At 43.6% G+C, this 19,294-nt stretch overlaps 1 protein-coding gene across 1 annotated transcript; it reads right to left on the bottom strand.

Annotated features, from left to right (window-relative positions):
• Positions 1-17,712: 17,712 nt before the first annotated feature.
• Positions 17,713-18,668, bottom strand: TAS2R40 (taste 2 receptor member 40; the record flags this gene model as incomplete). Its single annotated transcript, XM_080818231.1, is given in 2 exon segments — positions 17,713-18,473; positions 18,476-18,668. Coding segments are annotated over 2 exon segments (954 nt in total).
• Between the last annotated feature and the right edge of the window lie 626 nt (positions 18,669-19,294).

Raw genomic sequence — 19,294 nt, 5'->3', positions numbered from 1 at the left:
GTCAAGTCTGAAGGGGGATCTGTGCAGAGCACCGCAGTGCTCCAGATATAATAATTCTGATAGTTCCTCATCCTGGGGAGTTCTTTGAAAATAATATCAGAGAAAGGGATATTGCATTTTTAGAGACTTTTTTGAGAATCTGGAAGGGCAGTGGGAGCAATCCTTAATTTCAGGCCTAAGAGCGTGATCTGTTTGTTCATTACTTTACGCTTTTCATTCCACAAGTGTAGGAGTTGTCAGCGTCAGCACTGTTGACATATTGGAGTGGATAATTCTGGTGGGGGTTGTCCCGTGCCTTATAGGATGTTTAGCAGCTCCCTGGTCTCTACCCACTAGATGCCAGGAGTACCCCCATCCCTATCTGTAACAATAAGGTATGCTACGTGAAAGAAAACAGATGCAAAGAGCTCCATATTGTATGACATAGTCAGAGAAAACAGAAAGCGGATCAGTGGTTTCTCTGGAGGCTGGGAGTGGGAGTGGGGAGTGCTGAAAATTGGCATGAGAGGATTTTTTGAAGTGATGTTGTTTGCAGGATCAAAATCACCGCTGGCTAAGAATCATTGCACTCGTGCTTCTTGAAGGCTCCATATGTCCCACTTACTGTTCCGAGTGTTTGGGGGCGGATACAAGCACTGTTTTATCTTTTGATATGGGAATCAAAAGGCATAAAGTTGGTTCAATATAAAGTGTGTATGTGTGCATGTGTGTGTGTGTTGGGGTGGGGGGTCTTGGGGTAACAAAAAAGAATGAAACTTCCTAGAAAAAGTGACCCTTAATGAAGACTTGAGAGGTAGGTAGGGATTAGGTAGGATTTAGACCATGGAGAGGGAGTGGAGGTAGGTTTGTATCCAGAGCCAGTGACAGGTATGAAAGACGGCCTGTGGTCCCGAGTCTCGAGGAACTAAGAGAAGCTCTTTTGGGCAAAGAAGACAGTGGCCTGGGGAGGTGACAGGTAGAGGCCAGGTCATGTGACAGGTTTCAAAGTCTCTACTTGAGTGACCTCCAGCTTAGTATGATTTTTATTTCTTTTTTTTTAAGTTTTTTTTTTTTTTTTTAAATTTGAGAGAGTGAGTGAGTGTAAGTTGAGGGAGGGGCAGAGGGCGAGGGAGAAGCAGATTCACCCTGAGCAGGGAGCACCACTTGGGGCTTGATCCCAGAACCCAGGGATCATAACCTGAATGACCTGAATCAGAGGCAGATGCTTAACCAACTGAGCCACCCAGGTGCCCCCTGATTTTTAAAACATTTTATGGAAGAGCAGTAATTCCATTGCTTGAGTACTCAGATGTCATGCTTCCTGTGGTGTAGGAACTCATGTAAAAACCGTCAGTAATTTACTCTTGTGATGAATCACATAGCCACAAATAATTATTTTTATTACTTAGCTAATACATATAGAATGCACATTGCTTATTAGATGTCAGAAACTGTGCTTTATAAAAATTAACTCATTTAGAGGTGCCTTAATGGCACAGTTGGTTAAGCGTTTGACTGTTGGTTTTGGCTCAGGTCATGATCTCAGGGTCATGATCTCAGGGTTGTGTTGTCAGGGTCATGAAATCAAGCCCTGCCTTGGCTCTGTGCTTAGCCCAGAGTCCACTTGAGATTCTCTCTCCTTCTCCCTCTAACCCTCTTGCTCGTGCTCTCTCTCTTTCTAAAATAAGTAAATAAATCTTTTTAAAAATTAACTCATTTTATCATCGAAACAACCCGACAACGTAGGTGCTATTTTTTAGCAGCTTTGTTGGGGTATAATTTACATATGTAAAATTCACCCATTATAAGTGTACCATTTAGTGAATTTTATTAATTATATAGAGTTGTGCAACCATCGCCATGATACTGTCTTGGAATCTTTCCATCACCTCAAACAGTTCCCTTGGACCAGATTGCAGTTAAAACCACTCCTCCCCACTGACCTCTCCCCCCCCCACCCCCAAGATCAGGAAACCACTGATCTGCTTTCTGTCTCCATAGATTTGCCTTTTCTGAAAATGTCATGTAAATGGGATCATATGAAGTATAGCTTTTTTGCATCTGTTTTCTTTCACTTTGTATGTTTTTGAGGTTCATCCATGTTGTAGCATATATCAGTAGTTTTTTTTTTTTTTTTTTTTTTACTTTTTATTGCTGGATAGTATTTCACATATGGATGTACTAGTACCACATTTTGTTTATCCATTCACCAGTTGATGGGCATTTGCCGATTGTTGGCCATTATGACCAATACTGCTATGAGTATTTGCATTCAGGTCTTGGTATGGGCATGTGTTTTCATTTCTCTTGAGTAGATAGCTGGGGTGCAATTTCTGGGCCTAATGGTAAGTTTAACTTTTTGAGAAACTGAACCTGTTGGGGCACCTGGGTGGTGCAGTGGGTTAAGCGTCTGCCTTCTGCTCAGATCATGATCCCTGGGTCCTGGGATCTAGCCCTAAGTTGGGCTCCCTGCTTAGCAGGGAGTCTGCTTCTACCTCTTACTCTCCCTCTGTGCTCTCTCCTTCAATCTCTCTCTCTCAAATAAATAAATAAAATCTTAAAAGAAAGAAAGAAAGAAAGAAAGAAAGAAAGAAAGAAAGAAAGAAGAAAGAAAGAAATAGAACCTGTATTCCCTAGTGTCTCTTCAGGTAGGTACTATTATCACACTGATTCCCATTCTATTGGTGGGGAACTGGGGGCATAGAGAGATTCAGAAACTTGCACAAGATCGTAAAGCCTGTAAGTGGTGGGGATGGTAATTGAACTCGTGTGGTTTGGAGTCCTCTCTGTGACCTTGACGCTAAACTTTGGTGGCCACTTCCTAGGTTGGAAATTGTTCTCAGTTTCAAAGAATGAGGCGTGTCTGCTTTCCCTCACCTGATTTTGGATTCAAGCTGCTGGAGAACATGTTGTTCAGCTCTGTCCATGGGAATCGTGCCTGAAGGAATGTCTATGATGTCCTTTTTCTTCTTTACTTCCAAGGTCATTCCCTAAGCAAATTTCAGGCCACTCAAGTATTTTTATTTTTGTTTTTCTTCTGTGAGAAAAATGAACAAAACTAGCAAGTGTTTTGCAATTGGGATTTGTAAACTCTCCAGTGACCAAGTCCCCTTTCTTGGACCAAGAACCACCTTCTTAGGGCAAAATGACATTGTAGTTACTGAATCAGTGTATGCCTGCTGGATTTCCTTTTAATGCAGCTGCTGCTATCCTGCAGTGCACTTGCCAATAATAGCTTGTGGGCTGATGGCCACTCATAGGCCAGTCGTTCAAAACACCCTCTGGCTCTGACTAGTAATTACCAACTCCTGATTTTTTTTTTAAAGATTTTATTTATTTATTTGACAGACAGAGATCACAAGTAGGCAGAGAGGCAGGCGGAGGGCGTGGGGGGTGGGAGAAGCCGGCTCCCTACTGAGCAGAGAGCCCCATGCGGGGGCTCTATCCCAGGACCCTGGGATCATCACTTGAGCTGAAGGCAGAGGCTTTAACCCACTGAGCCACCCAGGCACCCCTCCTGATTTTTTTTAAAAAGATTTATTTATTTATTTATTTATTTGAGTGAGAGAGAGAGAGAGAGAGAGGAGGGGGAGGGGAAGAGGGAGAGGGGAAAGAGTGAGAGAAGCAGACTCCCCGCTGAACACAGATCCTGAGATCATGACCTGAGCCAAAATCGAGTCTGTAGCTTAACGGCTTAACTGACTGAGCCACCAAGGCACCCCTACCCCCTCCTGATTTTAAAGACCAGCCCCATCATCACCCCCTTCTGCTTCCAAGATCTGATGTGATCACCCCCCTTAGCACCCTTCTTTTGCTGAGAATTACAAAAAAGGGAAGGGCTTGCTCTACAATGTACTCTAAACAAATCAGTGGGGCAGATGCATTTTCAGGCCTTTAGATAACTTGTACATGCTGGGCAATATGCAATTTGGGGGATTGTTCTTGAAGAGATATGAACTACTTGAGAGAGGCTTAGTCAAAGCTGAGATTATAGAGAGGTTTTGCTGGGGTCTTTGAGTTCTAATAATATATTCTTAGGGCCTGAGTGTTTTCTAGGTGTAGTTCCTCTGGGAATGTAACTTGCCAAAAATCACACAGAATAGTAAAAGGCACAACTGTGATTCTAACTCAGGTCCCAAATATTTTTCCTTTTTTTAAAAAAAATATTTATTTCTTTATTTTGAGAGTTAGAAAGAGAGAGAGAGAATGTGGGGGACTGGGGGGACAGGGGAGAGAGAGAATCTTGAGCAGACTCCCCACTGAGCACAGAGCCCAATGAGGCGCTCAGTCTCGCGACCCTGAGATTATGATCATGATCTTGAGATCCTGACCCGAGCTGAAATTAAGAGTCAGATGCTTGATTGACTGAGCCACCCAGACACTCCTCAGGTCCCAAAACTTTTTTTTTTTTCAAGTTTAATTTTATGATTTTATTTATTTATTTGTCAGAGACAGAGAGAGAGAGAGTATGCACAAGCAGGCAGAGGGCAGGCAGAGGTAGAAGCAGGCTCCTTGCTAAGCAGACAGCCCAGTGTGGGGCTGGGTCTCAGGACCCTGGGATCATGACCTGAGCTGAAGGCAGATACTTAACCGACTGAGCCACCAAGGCATCCGGTCAAGTCCCAAATCTTAAACTCTAAATCATCCTGCCTCCCAACACTCCTTTCCTGCAGAACTCCTTTGTGAAGCTGTAGGCTAATTTGTCTCTATTCTGGGTTCTTGTGCTGCCCTGTGCATTCTCTTACCGTAGCCCTTATCACAGTCGACTGACATTTTCAGTGTCTTTCCCTGTATTGTTAGCTGGTGCAGGGAGGGAGGGGTGTGTGTGTATTTTAACCTCAGGTACAGAGAGAGCTGAATTAAACATTCCCTTCTATATATAGCTCACTATTATCGTACACGCAAGTTTCCAGCCTAGTTTTTTTTTTTAGGATTTTATTTATTTATTTATTTATTTATTTGACTGACAGAGAGAGAGAGAACGAGCTGGAGAGAAGAGAGGGAGAGATAATCTGAAGCAGAACCCACACTGAACGCAGAGTTCAATGTGGGGCTCAATCCCATAACTGTGAGATCCTGACCTGAGCCAAAACCAAGAGTCTGCCCCTTAACCGACTGAACCACCCAGGCTCCCCTCACTGTAGTTTTTTAAATTTTATTTTTCTCTTCCACTCTTGATCCCCCTCTCATATTATTACAGATAATAATAGCAACAGTAACAGCGAGGGAGCATTAACTGACAGGCATTGTTTAAGTACTTGTATCAAGTCAGCTAATCCTCACAAGCATATAGAGTACTTGCTCTTATGATCTCCCCTTTCCCAAAGGAAGACACTGATTAAACAGAGAGGCTAAGGGACTTGCCCAAGGCGACAGAACCAGTAAGCAGCAGGGCCAGGATTTGAATCCAAGTGGTGTTTCTCCAGCAGCCATGCTCCTAACTACTGTGTCGTGCACACTCCCAGATACATGCTATGGATTTTGTTTTTCTCCTCCTCCTCCTTCTGCTCCCCCTCCTCTTCCTCCTCCCCCCCTCCTCCTTTTTCTGTTGTTCTGCTTCTTCTGCTTTTCTCTTGGAAATACCCGCAGTGCTGTTTGTACGTCCAGCACACCGCTTCTGACTGCTGCGTGCTGGTCTGCCCTGGGCATCTGCCACACCTTTCTGACCCATTCTCCTTGTTTGGGGCGCCTACAGCTCGATCCCTCTACAAACAGTGCTGCAAGGAACACCTTATCTAGGTCTCCTCAAGTCCGGTGCTAGAGTTTCTCTTAGGGATGTCCCTAGTGCTAGAGTTTCTCTTAGGGATGTCCCTAGGAGCACTTTGACCTAAGTCAAAGTGTCTGTGAATATTTTACTTCACCAATACTGACAGATTGGTCTTTGGAATGGTGGTACAGTTTCCCACCCTGCTAGCATCAGCGTTTTCCTTTCTTCACATCCTTGCCAACACTTAGTAATTTTTGGCTATTTTGATGAATGTGAAATAGTATCTTATGTTTTTTTTGGGGGGGGGGAAGCGTGTGTGTGTGCAGGGATAGGGGAAGTTAGGGGCAGAGGGGGAGGGAGAGAGAAAATCTCCAAGCAATCTCCATGCCCAGTGTGGAGCCTGACGTAGGACTTGATCTCAGGACCCTGAGATCAACTGAAATTAAGAGTCAAAAGCTTAATGGACTGAGCCACCCAGGTGCCTCTCTTATTGTTGTTTTGACTTGTGTATTTCTGGTTATAAGTGGGAATGAACACCTCTTCTATCTGTTGGCCACTTGAGTTTTCTCTGCCTGTTCGTATTTATGTGTGTGCATGTGTGTATACCAGTTTTCCTTGTACACTCTCATTAGTGGTCTCCTGTGGCTTTTGGCTGTTGTAAATGCCTTCTGCCTGACTGTCATCCCTATCTTTCACTGAAGGGAAATCCAATCAATTTTCAAGCTTCCAGGTTCTTGTTTAATAAGCCATTCTCTATCCTATAGTGACAAAATTATTCCATATTTTCTTCTATTAACTTTATAATCTTACCTTTCACATTTCAATCTTTTATCCATTTGGATTTTCCTTTGTATAAAGTAAGAGGAAAGGATCCAACTTTATTTTTCTCCAAACAGTGAACCTCATTCCCAGTACTTTTTATTATACCTAGTTTTATTTTTAAGAGATTTTAATTTCTTAAGTGATCTCGACACCCAACATAGGGCTCAAACCCACAACTCCAAATCAAGAGTGTGCATACCACTGACTTGAGTCATCCAGGCGCCCCCACCAGCACTTTTTAATAAATAGTCCCACTTACATATGGTTCACTTTTTATCATATCTTAAGTTCCCATGTATGAATGAGTATATTTTATGCTCATTTTCCTGTTATATTTAACAATAGCTTAGTAGTATGCCTTAGTACCTGGTAGAGATTAGTTATTCAAGAGCCTTTATTCTTTTATGTACTTTTTTTTAAAAGATTTTATTTATTTATTTGACAGACAGAGATCACAAGTAGGCAGAGAGGCAGGCAGAGAAAGAGGAGAAAGCAGGCTCTCCACGGAGCAGAGAGCCCAATGCGGGGCTCGATCCCAGGACCCTGGGATCATGACCTGAGCCGAAGGCAGAGGCTTTAACCCACTGAGCCACCCAGGCGTCCCTCTTTTATGTAAGTTTTAAACTAAGTTGCTGAGTTCATAAAAAAATAATATTTTATTTCTGGAAAGATCTAGATTTGTTGATAGGCAAATTCTTTCCTTCTATGATTCCTATTTACCTTTATGTCCTTATTACCTGGCACAGTATCTCACGTATCCAGTAGCTCAGTATTTATAGAATTGAACTATTGTTAGACTGATTTATGTCCCTTTTCAAAGTGACTGTGCAGGAAACAATGTGATGATGATAATGGATGTCACATTTGAAGCCATATTGTCTTGAGTGAGAGGAGAGAGATGAGGAGAGCAAAGATCAGAGAGTTGACCCCTTGTGTCACAAGGACGATTGTGGTTTTTGTTTTGATTGTAATTACCAAATTACAATTTAGTATTTATTTATTTATTTCCTGTAATTACTAAATAAGATTAGACACTCTTGATTGGAAATAGCTTCTGCATCGAACTTTAGAGGTGGCCGCACACAAGGGTCAATAGCTGGGTTCCTAATGGGTTTTTCAAAGGAAAATAGGAAGCTTGAGCCAGGAGATTAGAGAGGGGAAAAGTCTTGTTAGTTAATTATTTTATTCCATTAGTGACTTGTTCAATGTTGAGTTGCAAATTCGTCTTTAAAAAGAGATTGCGCTTCGGCAGTGAGGAGGATGCCATCTAGTGGCAGTAACTCCACACGGCACTATTTGATCTTCAGTCCCAGTAATAACAGGAAATACTAGAGTGCCTACAGGATGTTAGGAACCATTGTAAGAGTTGTGCACATTACAGCAAAACCCACGAGATAGAGGTATTTATGACCCCTATTGTAAAAGTGAGGAAATTGAGCCTCAGAGGAATTAAGCAACTTGCCCAAGGTCACAGAGCTAGTACTATGTTGAAATCTTGACAGTGTGTGGCTATAGCTTTGGTATGTTCAGTCTTTTTGTTATTTGGCTTGTTATTTTGCCTGAGAGTGGTGTGTCAGAGTCGGCTCCTACCAGATAGACAGCATGGATGGTGAGCATCTCTTCCCAACTTCTCATTCAGTGACGTCACGGTGGTAGTTCAAATTCCATCACGGTGGGAATATTTATACAATGAAAATCAGAATACTTCACACATCAGGCCCTCATTCTTTCTCTTTCTCTCTCTCTCTTCTTTCTCTCTCTCTCTTTCCTCCCTCCCCCACACTCTTTCCCAGAGAACTGGTTTGCCAACATACCCTGGGTGAGGAGAACTGAGAATTCAGAGGTGTAGCCCTAGGCTTTTTTTAGGGAAGTTGGGTAAGAGATTTGGAAAGTAATCAAAGCAGGTTTTTGGGGAAAAAAGTGTATAAAGAGATCTTGGGACTTTTTCATTTTCTTGGTATTAAAACAGAAACAGGTAGTTTATGACTAATGCAGAACTCCTTAAAACGAAGACATATTGAAGAGTAATGTAGGGTTGCTCACTTGCTTTAGCAGGAAAGAAGGCAAAACAGTTGTACAGTCTGTGTTGCAGATCACACATTAAACATGGCTGAAGAAGGATGCCTGGCTCAGTTGGGGAGAGCGACTCTTCGTCTAGGGGTCCTGAGTTTGAGCGCCACACTGGGCATAGCGATTACTGAAAAAAATGGTCAAAGAGACAGATGAGTCAGGAAAGGTGAGCAGAACCATTTGTAGAGGAACTTAAGCTAAATGCAGTGGGACCTACTTAAGGATTGTGGAAAGTGCAAAGTAGGATGAGAAAGTTCAGAGAACATGACACCTGGGTGGCACAAAGAGTTAAGTGTCTGCCTTAGGCTCTGGTCAGTCAGTCGTGATCCCAGGGTCCTGGGACCAAGCCTTCATCGGGCTCCCTGCTCAGTGGGGAGCCTGCTTTTCCCTCTGCTCCTTCCCCTGCTTGTGATCACTCTCTTGTTGTGTCTCCCTCTGTCAAATAAATAAAATCTTAAAAAAAAAAAAAAAAGAAAGTTTAGAGAACAAACACATGTATGTCAATTTGAAGGGGATCAAATCACAGATGGAGAGTGGCCATGGCATTTAAGGGAAATGACGCAAAGTTGCTGTAACTTCCCAACTTAAAATCCACAAAATCTAGGCTAAAGCTCCTAGAAATACTTGAATCATATAATAACCCCTTTCGAAAGTCTTCCACAGACAATGCTGGCAGAAAGTTGATAGTTGCTAAGCCTAAGATACATAAGGATCACTGTTCTATTTCTCTACTTTTCTGTATGTTTGAAATTTTCCATAATTAAAAAGGAAAAACCAATTCCAGACCATCAGGCTTTTCAAATGATTATATTCAGTTCAGTGAATATAATAGAGCACTGAAATCTGTTAGGAAAGGTAGGTCTGAGACGGAGTACGGAGGACTTTGCAGCCCATCTACAGGTCTATAGGTAATGGAAGCCATTGGAGGATTTGACACAGGTAGTAAGTACGCACGTGTGTGTATGTTTGTGCGTGAAGTTCAAGTCTCAGTATGTCTGCTTTTAGAGGAATGAGACTGCAGCTAATATAGCTGTCGTTGAAAGATAGCACTTGAAATCTGAATATAGCTTCAGTCATTTGGGTGGTGCTCGGGTGATGAGCTGCTCTGGTTTTGCCCAAGACTGAGAGTTTCCTGAGATGAGGGATTTTGAGTTTTAAAACCTTGATAGTTGGTCACCTTAGTGATGGCAACAGAGAGTGTGCAAACTGTGAGTGGGTTCTTTGTTTAAAGGGTGCTTGATGGGTAAGGAAACAGGATAAAGACTAGGCAGCTGAACAGATACAGAAGCCCGGGGTCGGGGGGGGGGGGTTTAAACAGGTGGTTGGCCGTTGCCCCAGGCCATGGAGAACTGGAGAGGATGGATACTCAGGCCATAGAATCGGATGTTTTAGGATGACCTCTTCAGATCAGAACTTGCCAGACATATTCTTCAGTTACCCACCCTTTGGAAACCATATAAAACCAAAGCCAAAACAAACATCAGGTACAATTAATCAGTGCCAAAAATGTAATTGCATTAGTACTTTTTGGTGTTAGAATACAGATCCAGAAATTAATTAGTTAAGTAACTCATGAGAAGGTAAACTGCAAAGGCAAAGGCATTTTATCATTTAATAATTTGATCAGTTCATAAAAAGATTAAAGCAGTCCCTTGCAGGATTTAATTTTTCTCATATTATATATTTTCCTATATTAAATTTCACATAAAGCTGAGCAAGTATTAGTCAAAATATAAATATAAATATAAAACATAAACATATATAGCAAACTTATATACTCCAGAGCAAGTAATCTTTTTTTTTTTAAAGATTTTATTTATTTAATTGACAGAGAGAGATCACAAGTAGGCAGAGAGGCAGGCAGAGAGAGAGGGGGAAGCAGGCCCCCCGCTGAGCAGAGAGCCCGATGCGGGGCTTGATCCCAGGACCCTGGGATCATGACCTGAGCCGAAGGCAGAGGCTTTAACCCACTGAGCCACCCAGGTGCCCCATCCAGAGCAAGTAATCTTAACCCTACTTGCTATCTTGACTAATTGAGTCTGTTTGGCATTGGCTATGCTGCACTGTGAATGAAGTCTTCGGCTAAGGGTTTTGGGGAATAGAAAGATCCAGTATGACTGTGGATGTCTTTTTTTGTCAGCCGGCCCAGTGGTGAGATCCCAGGCTCTCTAGTCTCGGGTTTGCAGTTGGGACTTTGGGGTTTATTCACCAAAGTTGGGTAGGCACTGATTCATTGGCGCATTGCCCTGTCTTCTCAGACACACTTCAGCCAGAGACCCGAAAAGTCACATGGCCTTTTCTTTCTTGTACCTCAGTCACTTTATGGCCAGAGCTTACCTTTGGTGTAATTTATTCTCATTGCTATCTCCAACACTCTGGGAGTGCAGAGAAAACTCATGCTTCCCCCAGTTCTACTTCCAGATGCCACTGCCTGTCAGGACCTGCTCAGGTTAGGTGGGGAATCTGGGATCCATGCACTGTGAGGGCAGGCAGTTGGGAGGTAGTTGGTGGGGAGTAAGGGGGTGTAGCTAGGAGTGAAGTCATGTTTCCTCCTATTTCCAGCCTCAGCAAAGGTCACCAAATCCAGCTCCTCTTCCCTGTCCCTATAGAGTCCTCCAGGCAGATTAGCCATTCTTCCTAGGCTAAGAGGAAGGGGAGGGCGACTTCAGGGCCCAGGATAGACACAACCACAACCTCCAAGTGGCTAGACTGAGTTTTTGGAGGCATATCTCTGGCCTTTAAATCAGAAGGGAAGAAAATTTTGCTCTCTGCATTCATGACTAGAATGTGAGTGTCAGGTCCTGTTCCCTTGAGAAGTAAGACGAACAGGAAACCCGACCAGGATCCTATAAGGTCTCCAGTCTTTGGAGAGTCAAATTGCCCCATCTCCCTGCTAAGCATTTCTGTCACTCTCGGTCCCAGCTGCACTCAGGGCCACCAGCAATAATTTATTATCCAGCGTCTGGTTTGAATAAACCATAGATTTATCTGTGGTCTCTGAGGGCTCTAGGGAGGAGATGCAAACAACAGCTGTCATTAGGGAGGACTGGATGTATTGGGACCCTTTTCTCTTTTGCATCCTCTGGCTGTGGTGGGGATTTCTAGGGATGCTCAGTGGAACATTCTTCTCTTGGCCCTGGTCTTTCCTAACTGGCCCAGTGGGACTGAGAAGAGTTGTCCCAAGTTCCCCTTTTCCCGTCCGAGAAGGAAAGCAGGAAGATCAGGATTTTTTTTTTTAAAGATTTATTTATTTATTTGAGAGAGAGAGTGAGAGAGAGAGAGCGCGCGCGCGCGCGAGTAGGGAGGGGCAGAGGGAGAGTGAGAGAGAAACCCCAGCAGACTCTGAACTGCGTGTGGAGCCCGACATAGGTCTCATCTCAAGACCCTGAGATCATGATCTGGGCCAAAACCCAGGGGTCAGAGGCTTAACTATCTGTACCACCTAGGGGCCCCAACAGTTTTATTTTATTTTAAAATGTATTTTATTTATTTATTATATATTTTTTAGTAGGCTCCATGCCCAGCACAGAGCCCAAACTGAAATCAAGAGTCGGCAGCCACTTAACTGACTGAGCCACCCAGGCACTCCTATTTCGTTTTGTCTTTTTTTTTTTTTTTTGAGAGGAATTTGAACTTTGAACATTGCAGTCTGAGGTACATCCCTGCACCCACAGTACATGGACCTCCACTGAAGTGTTTCCCACCTTGTAATTAAATGAGTTGTTCTTTCCTAGTCTCTGAGCCATTGGAGATTGACAGTTTAACTGTGTTAACCTTTGAATGCTTGGTATATCGTTCAGTGAGCAGCCCTCTCAGTGCACTCTTGTTGAATGAATTTACATGCTCACCTTCTTATGGTGGCTTGTTGTTTATTATGCACAGATATATTATTTCCCTTGAACCTCAAAACAACCCTGTGAAGTGAATATTATGATCATCTTTGTTTTCCGCATGGGGAAACTGAGGCCAAAACACGGTTGGTGACCTTCCAAAGATCACTTAGAGTGGGGACTTGAATCTAGATTTTTGAATCTCGATTTCTTCCCCTGTGCCACACTGACTCCAGACATTTCCCATCGTCGTCTAATAAACCAGCCAAAAAGGACACAAACAGGTCAGCATTGCCCTGTTGGGTCAGAACCTCAGGAACCCGCAGCCTTGTGTCCAGTCTCACGGCGGGAGTCTGGAGGACCGTGATCATTTCAGAGCTAGAGATGTAGCCTTCCAGATGTTCCCAAAGACCCTGCAGGAACCTGTTTAATGATTTTTACTCCTTGTTACGCACAGAATAGCTTCAGGGTAGTATCTTTTAAAGCTTTAGATACGAACTCCTTTGGGGCCTTGTGTATGTCTAGAACAGCAGGGTGGTGGTAGGAGCAAGGGACTAGGCACTCCTTGTTTGTTTCTCACAAAGAACGAAAGGATTGTGGTTTAGGGATCACCAAGGGGTGGGCCAAAGCTGGAGGAATTGAAAGTGGCGAAATATTCAGGAAGTTGCATTCAAAACATGGCAAAATTGCCATGATGCGTGTCTCTGGTTTTCAGTGAAGGTAGCTGGGATTTGGTGGTGGGTTTTGGTCCCTCCTTGTGTTGGAGAAAGTACCAAGTACAAGGTTGGCAAACTGTGGCTTGGGGATCAAATTATACTCACTGCCTGTTTTTGTAGAGGCCGCATACTAAGAAAGCTTTTTGCATGTTTACATGGTTAAAAAAAATCAAAGGATATTTCATGATGTGTGAAAATTGTACGAAATTGACATTTCAGTGTCTGTGAATAAAGTTTTATTAGAGTGCAGCCATGACTGTTCGTTTACATGTTGCTTTTGGTGGCTCATGTGCTACAACAGAAGAGTTGAGGACTTGTGGCCAGGACTGTATGTGGCCCAAGAGCTTAAAATATTTATTGTGTGTGGCCCTTGACAGGAAGTTTGCTGAGCCCTGACCTAGTGCCCTCCTTCATTCAAAATTGCCAGGGGATTAAACTCTGGAATACTGGATGTCTTTCTGGTGTTGCCAGAAGGGTGTGCAGGAGCCAAGTATTTCAGGGCACCACCCTGCCCACCCTGCTTGGGGTAATGAGCTGCTGTGGATTGTGCCACATTTTCCCCTGAGTCTGTGGGACAGGCTAAGCCCCCTGTGCGCCTCCTTCCCAGGTCTTGGCCTCTTCACAACTGGCCTGTTCTAAATATCCTCATTCTAGACTCCTGGCCTCTCAGCCTGGCATCCCTTCCCTTTAGAATAGTAACAGCTACCATTTGTTGAGAGCTTATGCTGTGCTTTATCTCTCTCATTTCTTAGGGTGAGATAGATAATTCTAGGAGGGAGGTATTATTATTATTATTCCCATTTTACAGATATAGAAGCTGAGGTTCAGAAAGGTACAATAACATGCCTGCATCAAATGCCAGGAAATAGCAAAGCCCAACCCCAGACTGAAGTCATTGTGATTCCAGGAACTGCATGGCAGGAGGGGAGGGGGCAGCTGCCCAGAAGCGAGATTTTCCCAGTAATGGTCTGCCTTGGAATTCTTTCCTTGGATTGCCTTCATTTCTGCTCCCACAGCCAAACCCAACCCAACCCAACCCAACCCAGGGGATTGTTGATTCTTTTTCTTTTCAACTGTTTCCAAAATCACTTTTCTCTTATTTTTTTTCCTGACACAACTGAGATAGGACAGAATATTTATAAGACACTTTGCTTAAAAAAAAAAAAAAGAAAGAAAGAAAGAAAAATCAAATGAGAGACAAACAAGAAACTTTACAAAAAATCCAGCCCCCCCCTCCCCCGCAGTGAGGCTGGCTGACAGGCTGGCTTCACAGACACAGAGTACCTGGTCGGTATAGCATGCTGAACTCTGAAAGGCCCTGCCCAGAAATGTTCCTCTGGAAAGTTCTTGGAAGACCTTTTACTGCTTGCAGGGATCACTCCCAAGGGCCAGGTAGGATCTGTAGAGTACTTCTTCCAACTGAACCAAGCACTTAGCACTTTCACCCTTTCCCTTTCCCAATCCTTCCGCTCTGGCCTTCCACGCCACACCTCTTGTGCTGCCCCCTGCTCTGTTCTGCCTCCGCTTGCCCTTCCCGGGCCACGTTCTAGGCTCTAAGATGCTTCTGTCCTGCTTCCAGAAGAAGTTTCTAATCATATAACATGTCACCTCTCCTCAGAGAACATGGGGATGAACAGTTTCCTCTGACTTTTGCCTCTGGTATCTGAAGCAACCTGTCCCCAGTCTAGTGAAGGGGTCCAGAGAGCTCCCTCAGCCTTACAGCACTAAGGACTGGTGCCCCAGCTTGTTTATCCTTCCTCCTTCTCCCACAAAGCAACCCTTCTGAGCGTGTAAGGAATTAACATTCCTCCCACCTCTCTTCTAAGGAGTCCACTTGTGTCCAGAGGGAAGAAACAGGAGTCTAATGGGACTCTCAGTCTTTCTTCCCATTCTGCCATGATTGCTCCAGATTTTTCCACTTGGTTTCTGCTCTCCAACCCCCAACTCAAGACTCACTGGTTGGTTGAATGTGTAGTTCCTTTTCCCTTATTCAATAGAAGGTTCTTTCCCAGCAGCCCAAATTAAAGAATGTATGAGAGAAAAATACGAGAAAATTTCTGCAGAGTGCATTCCCAGAAAAGCAGGAACCACAGGGGAATGAGCAGATACTGAGGTGTTAGGAGGCAACATTTGTTGTGGAATTGTGGAACAACTCTTTGCCTCTCAAGTCCCAGCTCTTAGATGGGCCCTGGCTGCTACTCTAGTCTTCATTCTCCAGGACTCAACCAGGTTTGTGACACCCTGCCCTGTTCTGGGCCTTCTACATGGGAGTCCTGTGACAACCAAAGTCCCCCTGCTGCTCCACATGGTGGATGAATGTCCAGAGTGACTTTGTGGGTAAGGGAACTCTTCACACCATAACTTTTGAACCGCTCTCAGGATATAGTGCTGTTACGTAGAGTTTGCAAAGCAGATCCTTTAGGACTTATGATTTCTTTTCTTCCTTCCTTCCTTTCTTTCTTCCTTCCTTCCTTTCTTTCTTTTTCAATATTTTATTTATTTATTTGAGAGAGAGAGAGAGAGAGAGAGTGTGAGAAGTGGGGAGGGAGAAGCAGACTCTCCACTGATCAGGGAGCCAAACATGGGGCTTGATCTCAGGACCCTGAGATCATGACCTGAGTTGAAGGCAGAAGCTTAATTGACTGAGTCACCCAGGCATCCTAGGACTTCTGATTTCTGTCTAAAGCCAACCAATTTGAAGATAGGGTGTTATGGCTCATTATGGAAATTTAGGTGTGTTGTACAAAAAGAAAGAAAAAGAAAAGATGGAAGGAAGGAAGGACGGAAGGATGGGTGGATGGATGGACTGGAGGGAACTTTATCTGGTTGAAGGTAGGGCAACTAGGAGTATTGACGTCTCTGTCCTTGAAGCTCTTGTTAGCTCTCTGCTGCTTTTGGCTTTTGAAAACAATGACATAATATTTCCTCATAATAAGCATGGGGAGGGATTATATAGTTTCTCATCTTGGGATTGTTCATATCAATCACATTGTGGCTCTAAATTTTGTTTTTCTCTGTTTTTCAGTAGATAAGTATACATGTATTATTGGGGAAAAAAGATATTTCTCTATTGTTTAGGAGTTGGAATGACACTTCGGAATCTGATTTGTCTTATCATACCAACCAACCCAGCCTTAAATAGTCACAGAAATAAATATCAGTTAGGGAAACTATGAAAAATGTTTGTTTATTTTCATGAATCTTTTCTTTTCTAGTTGAATAAATCCCACGCTGTTGGAACTTTAAAGAGATGTACTTGAGTGTGTGTGTGTATGTGTGTGTATAATTTTTTTGCTGTTCACAGATGTAAGGAACTTTCTCAGAAAAATGTGCTTGAGTGCCCAGATACTCAGCATTTAGTCTTTGCTACTGATGTTTCATTTTCATTTGGGAGCCTTGGTATGATCAGTAGCCTTCTTTTCACATTTTCCTCTATAATTTTGATTTTAAAAACACCAAATACAAGAAACCCCCCAGTTCCTAACTTTCTGGTTCCAAGATATCTAGGAATGGGATGTCCTATTTTGTGCACAGCCCTTTAAGACAGTGTTTATGCCATTTTTCTACAGAGTGACAGTGAAGTGTGATGTTTTCCTTTTTCTCAAACAGGCCCTCCCTGGTCACCTGGCCCTGCACCAACCATCGCTTCAAGGAGACCTAGAACTGACAACGCCAGAGGCAGACCACACTTGCATAGCCACAGACTCAGGAGCACAGCAAAACAGACATTTCTTTACTCAGGATGCCTCCTATTTTCTCTCTGTGGCTGCACACGCGACTCTTGCCCTCAGTCTTCCTCTCTTCTCCTTTCGTCCCCCTACCATTTGGAAAAATGAAGCATTCAGTTGACCATCCATTCACCCCACCTGCCACCCTGTATTTCATGTTTCTCTCCAGACAATGTCCTGGAGTTATTGGTCTTTACAAACTCCCTCACTGTTTTCCTCACCTTCTCTGGAAACTTCTGCAGTCGGAATACCACCTGTCATGCCACTAATAGTGTATGCAGCCTCCATTCTCTTTAAAGTCTCTGTGGCGTTTGATAATTCTGGCCAGCCTTTCTTTCCAGAATCCCTTTTCCCTATATTCCAGTTCCCCTTCTACCTCTTGGGTTGCATACTACAGTCATCACTAGCCCTCCTTTTTCTTCACTGTGGATCAGTAGGGTGCCTTAGCTAGGGTGACCATGTAATTTTTCATCCAGACCAAGATATCCTTGAGAATGAAAGGGTGCTCAGTGACAACAGGCACAAACTGAGATCATCCCAGGCAAATGGAGATGTCTGGCCAACCTCTCCTTTCAGGCTCAGGGGAGGAGATACAAGGAGGAGCTCAGGGCAGGAGTTGAATGAGCACAGATTGAGAAGATTTCACAGATTCATCTTAGAGTTGCTTAGCTACTTTTTCTTAGAATCTCATGTTAAAAATTCAGTGTCCCTTTCATGAAAGGGCCCAGTTACCTGAGAAGAAGTGTCAGAGCAAGATTAGGGCAGAAGTGATGGGTGAAGAGAGAGGTCTAGGTGGGGAGAGGCAGAACTGGTTGAACCAGGTCCTGTGGTTCTCGGGGTTCCAGTCACAGAGTCTGCTCTTACAGGTGAGGATGAACATGGTGCTGAAACCTCTTCCAGGCTCTTCTCAGCTCAGGGTTACCCAAGATCGGTAGCACTGAGTGGCCAGCTGGAGAAGTGTCCATGATGATTTTGCACAAAATATTCCAAGAACTGTTGATGTTGAAGATGTTGGACATGGAAATAAATAGAGCAACTGCATTGAAAATGTAGAGAACGAGAAAGCAGCTGATAGCTTTGATGGCCACCATGTGAGCCTTCATGCTGGGGTCCCTGGAGCCAGTGGCATTGCTTTCCATGTGTAGAGTCTGTGTCTTGAGAGAGAGGATCAGCAGGGTGGCTGAAAGGATGAACATGATCAGAGGAATGAAGATCCCCGGGTTATAGAGAAGAACCAGGTTAACCATATTGGTCTCAGAGAAGTATTTCCTTTCAGTGGTGTTGGAGGAGGGGATAGGAATGGAACTATTTCCATACACTTTGAAGGTATCTATAGAGAAGGGAAAGCTGAAGCATAAGGATATGAACAGTGATAGTCCCAGAAGCCAAGGCATGACCCCTGTGATTTTCCTTCTCCTCATGCAGAACAAAGGGTGAGCAAAGTTTGCAATTCTAAGACAATAGAAGATACTGAGCCAGGCAGAAAGCCAGAGTTTGAAATAGCTCAGAAACATGACGACGACTTTGAAGAGTATAAACACTGTGTTTTGGTTATAAGTGACAGGGAACAGTAGACTGTAAGTATTCTCCAGCATCATCCAGATCTGTAGCAAGAGCCTGGAAATCCGAGCATCAGAGGAATGCAGTCACTGGCAGGGAGTCTTTTGCCTCTGGCCCACTTGGCCCCATGGAGAGCCGTAATGAAGCCATTCCCAACGATGCCAGTGATGCACTCTATTCCAGAGACCACCAAGGTGAGGATGATTTTACACCTGGATGTGTCTATATCTGAGGCATCTGTGCTCACCATGGCCATTCTCCTTGGCCCTCACTTTCAGGTTTCCACACCAAGGACTGGTACCTGTTCTGCAACCTTCTGACCCTCACTCGGTGTTATTGTAATTTTTCCCCCAGTTAATGGTTATTTCCAGTTTTTCTTCATTTGCTTGCTGCATGTCTACAAGTCATAGGCTTGAAATGCAAATGATGGAAGGATCTTGTTACTGGCTGTCTCCATTTTTCAGAAAGACCCATCTGCCTCGGGCTTGCAGAGGCTCATTGGAAAAAAAAAACTTGGAAGAGGTTCCTATCACAGCATCTTTCTACCTTATTTACTTTAAGCCCATATTCACCTGACAGGCAAGAGTCCCAGATTAGGAATCTTAACTGTTCCCATGCCTTTGTACTCATCTCACAAGACCTGTTACCTGCTAAATTGTCTTTAAAATGCAACAGCTCCTTTGATCTGCCTTCTCTGGCTTCCTTTATTTTCTCTCTTATTGGGGTGGAGTTGTTTTTATCCTACAGCTAGCATGTTTACGAGTAAGAAATTCCCATCAGCTTGTATATGGACATTTTTACTTAGAATCAAGTTTCCTTCACAAAGTTCAGCTATTATAATGTACCCAAACAAGAAGAACCAAAATTTGATGCTATTTGGGT

Source organism: Martes martes (genome assembly GCF_963455335.1).
Source record: "Martes martes genome assembly, chromosome: 11".
Taxonomy (NCBI): Eukaryota; Metazoa; Chordata; class Mammalia; order Carnivora; family Mustelidae; genus Martes; species Martes martes.
Note: the sequence above shows the minus strand (reverse complement) of the source record. Positions and strands in the feature narration are given on the sequence as shown.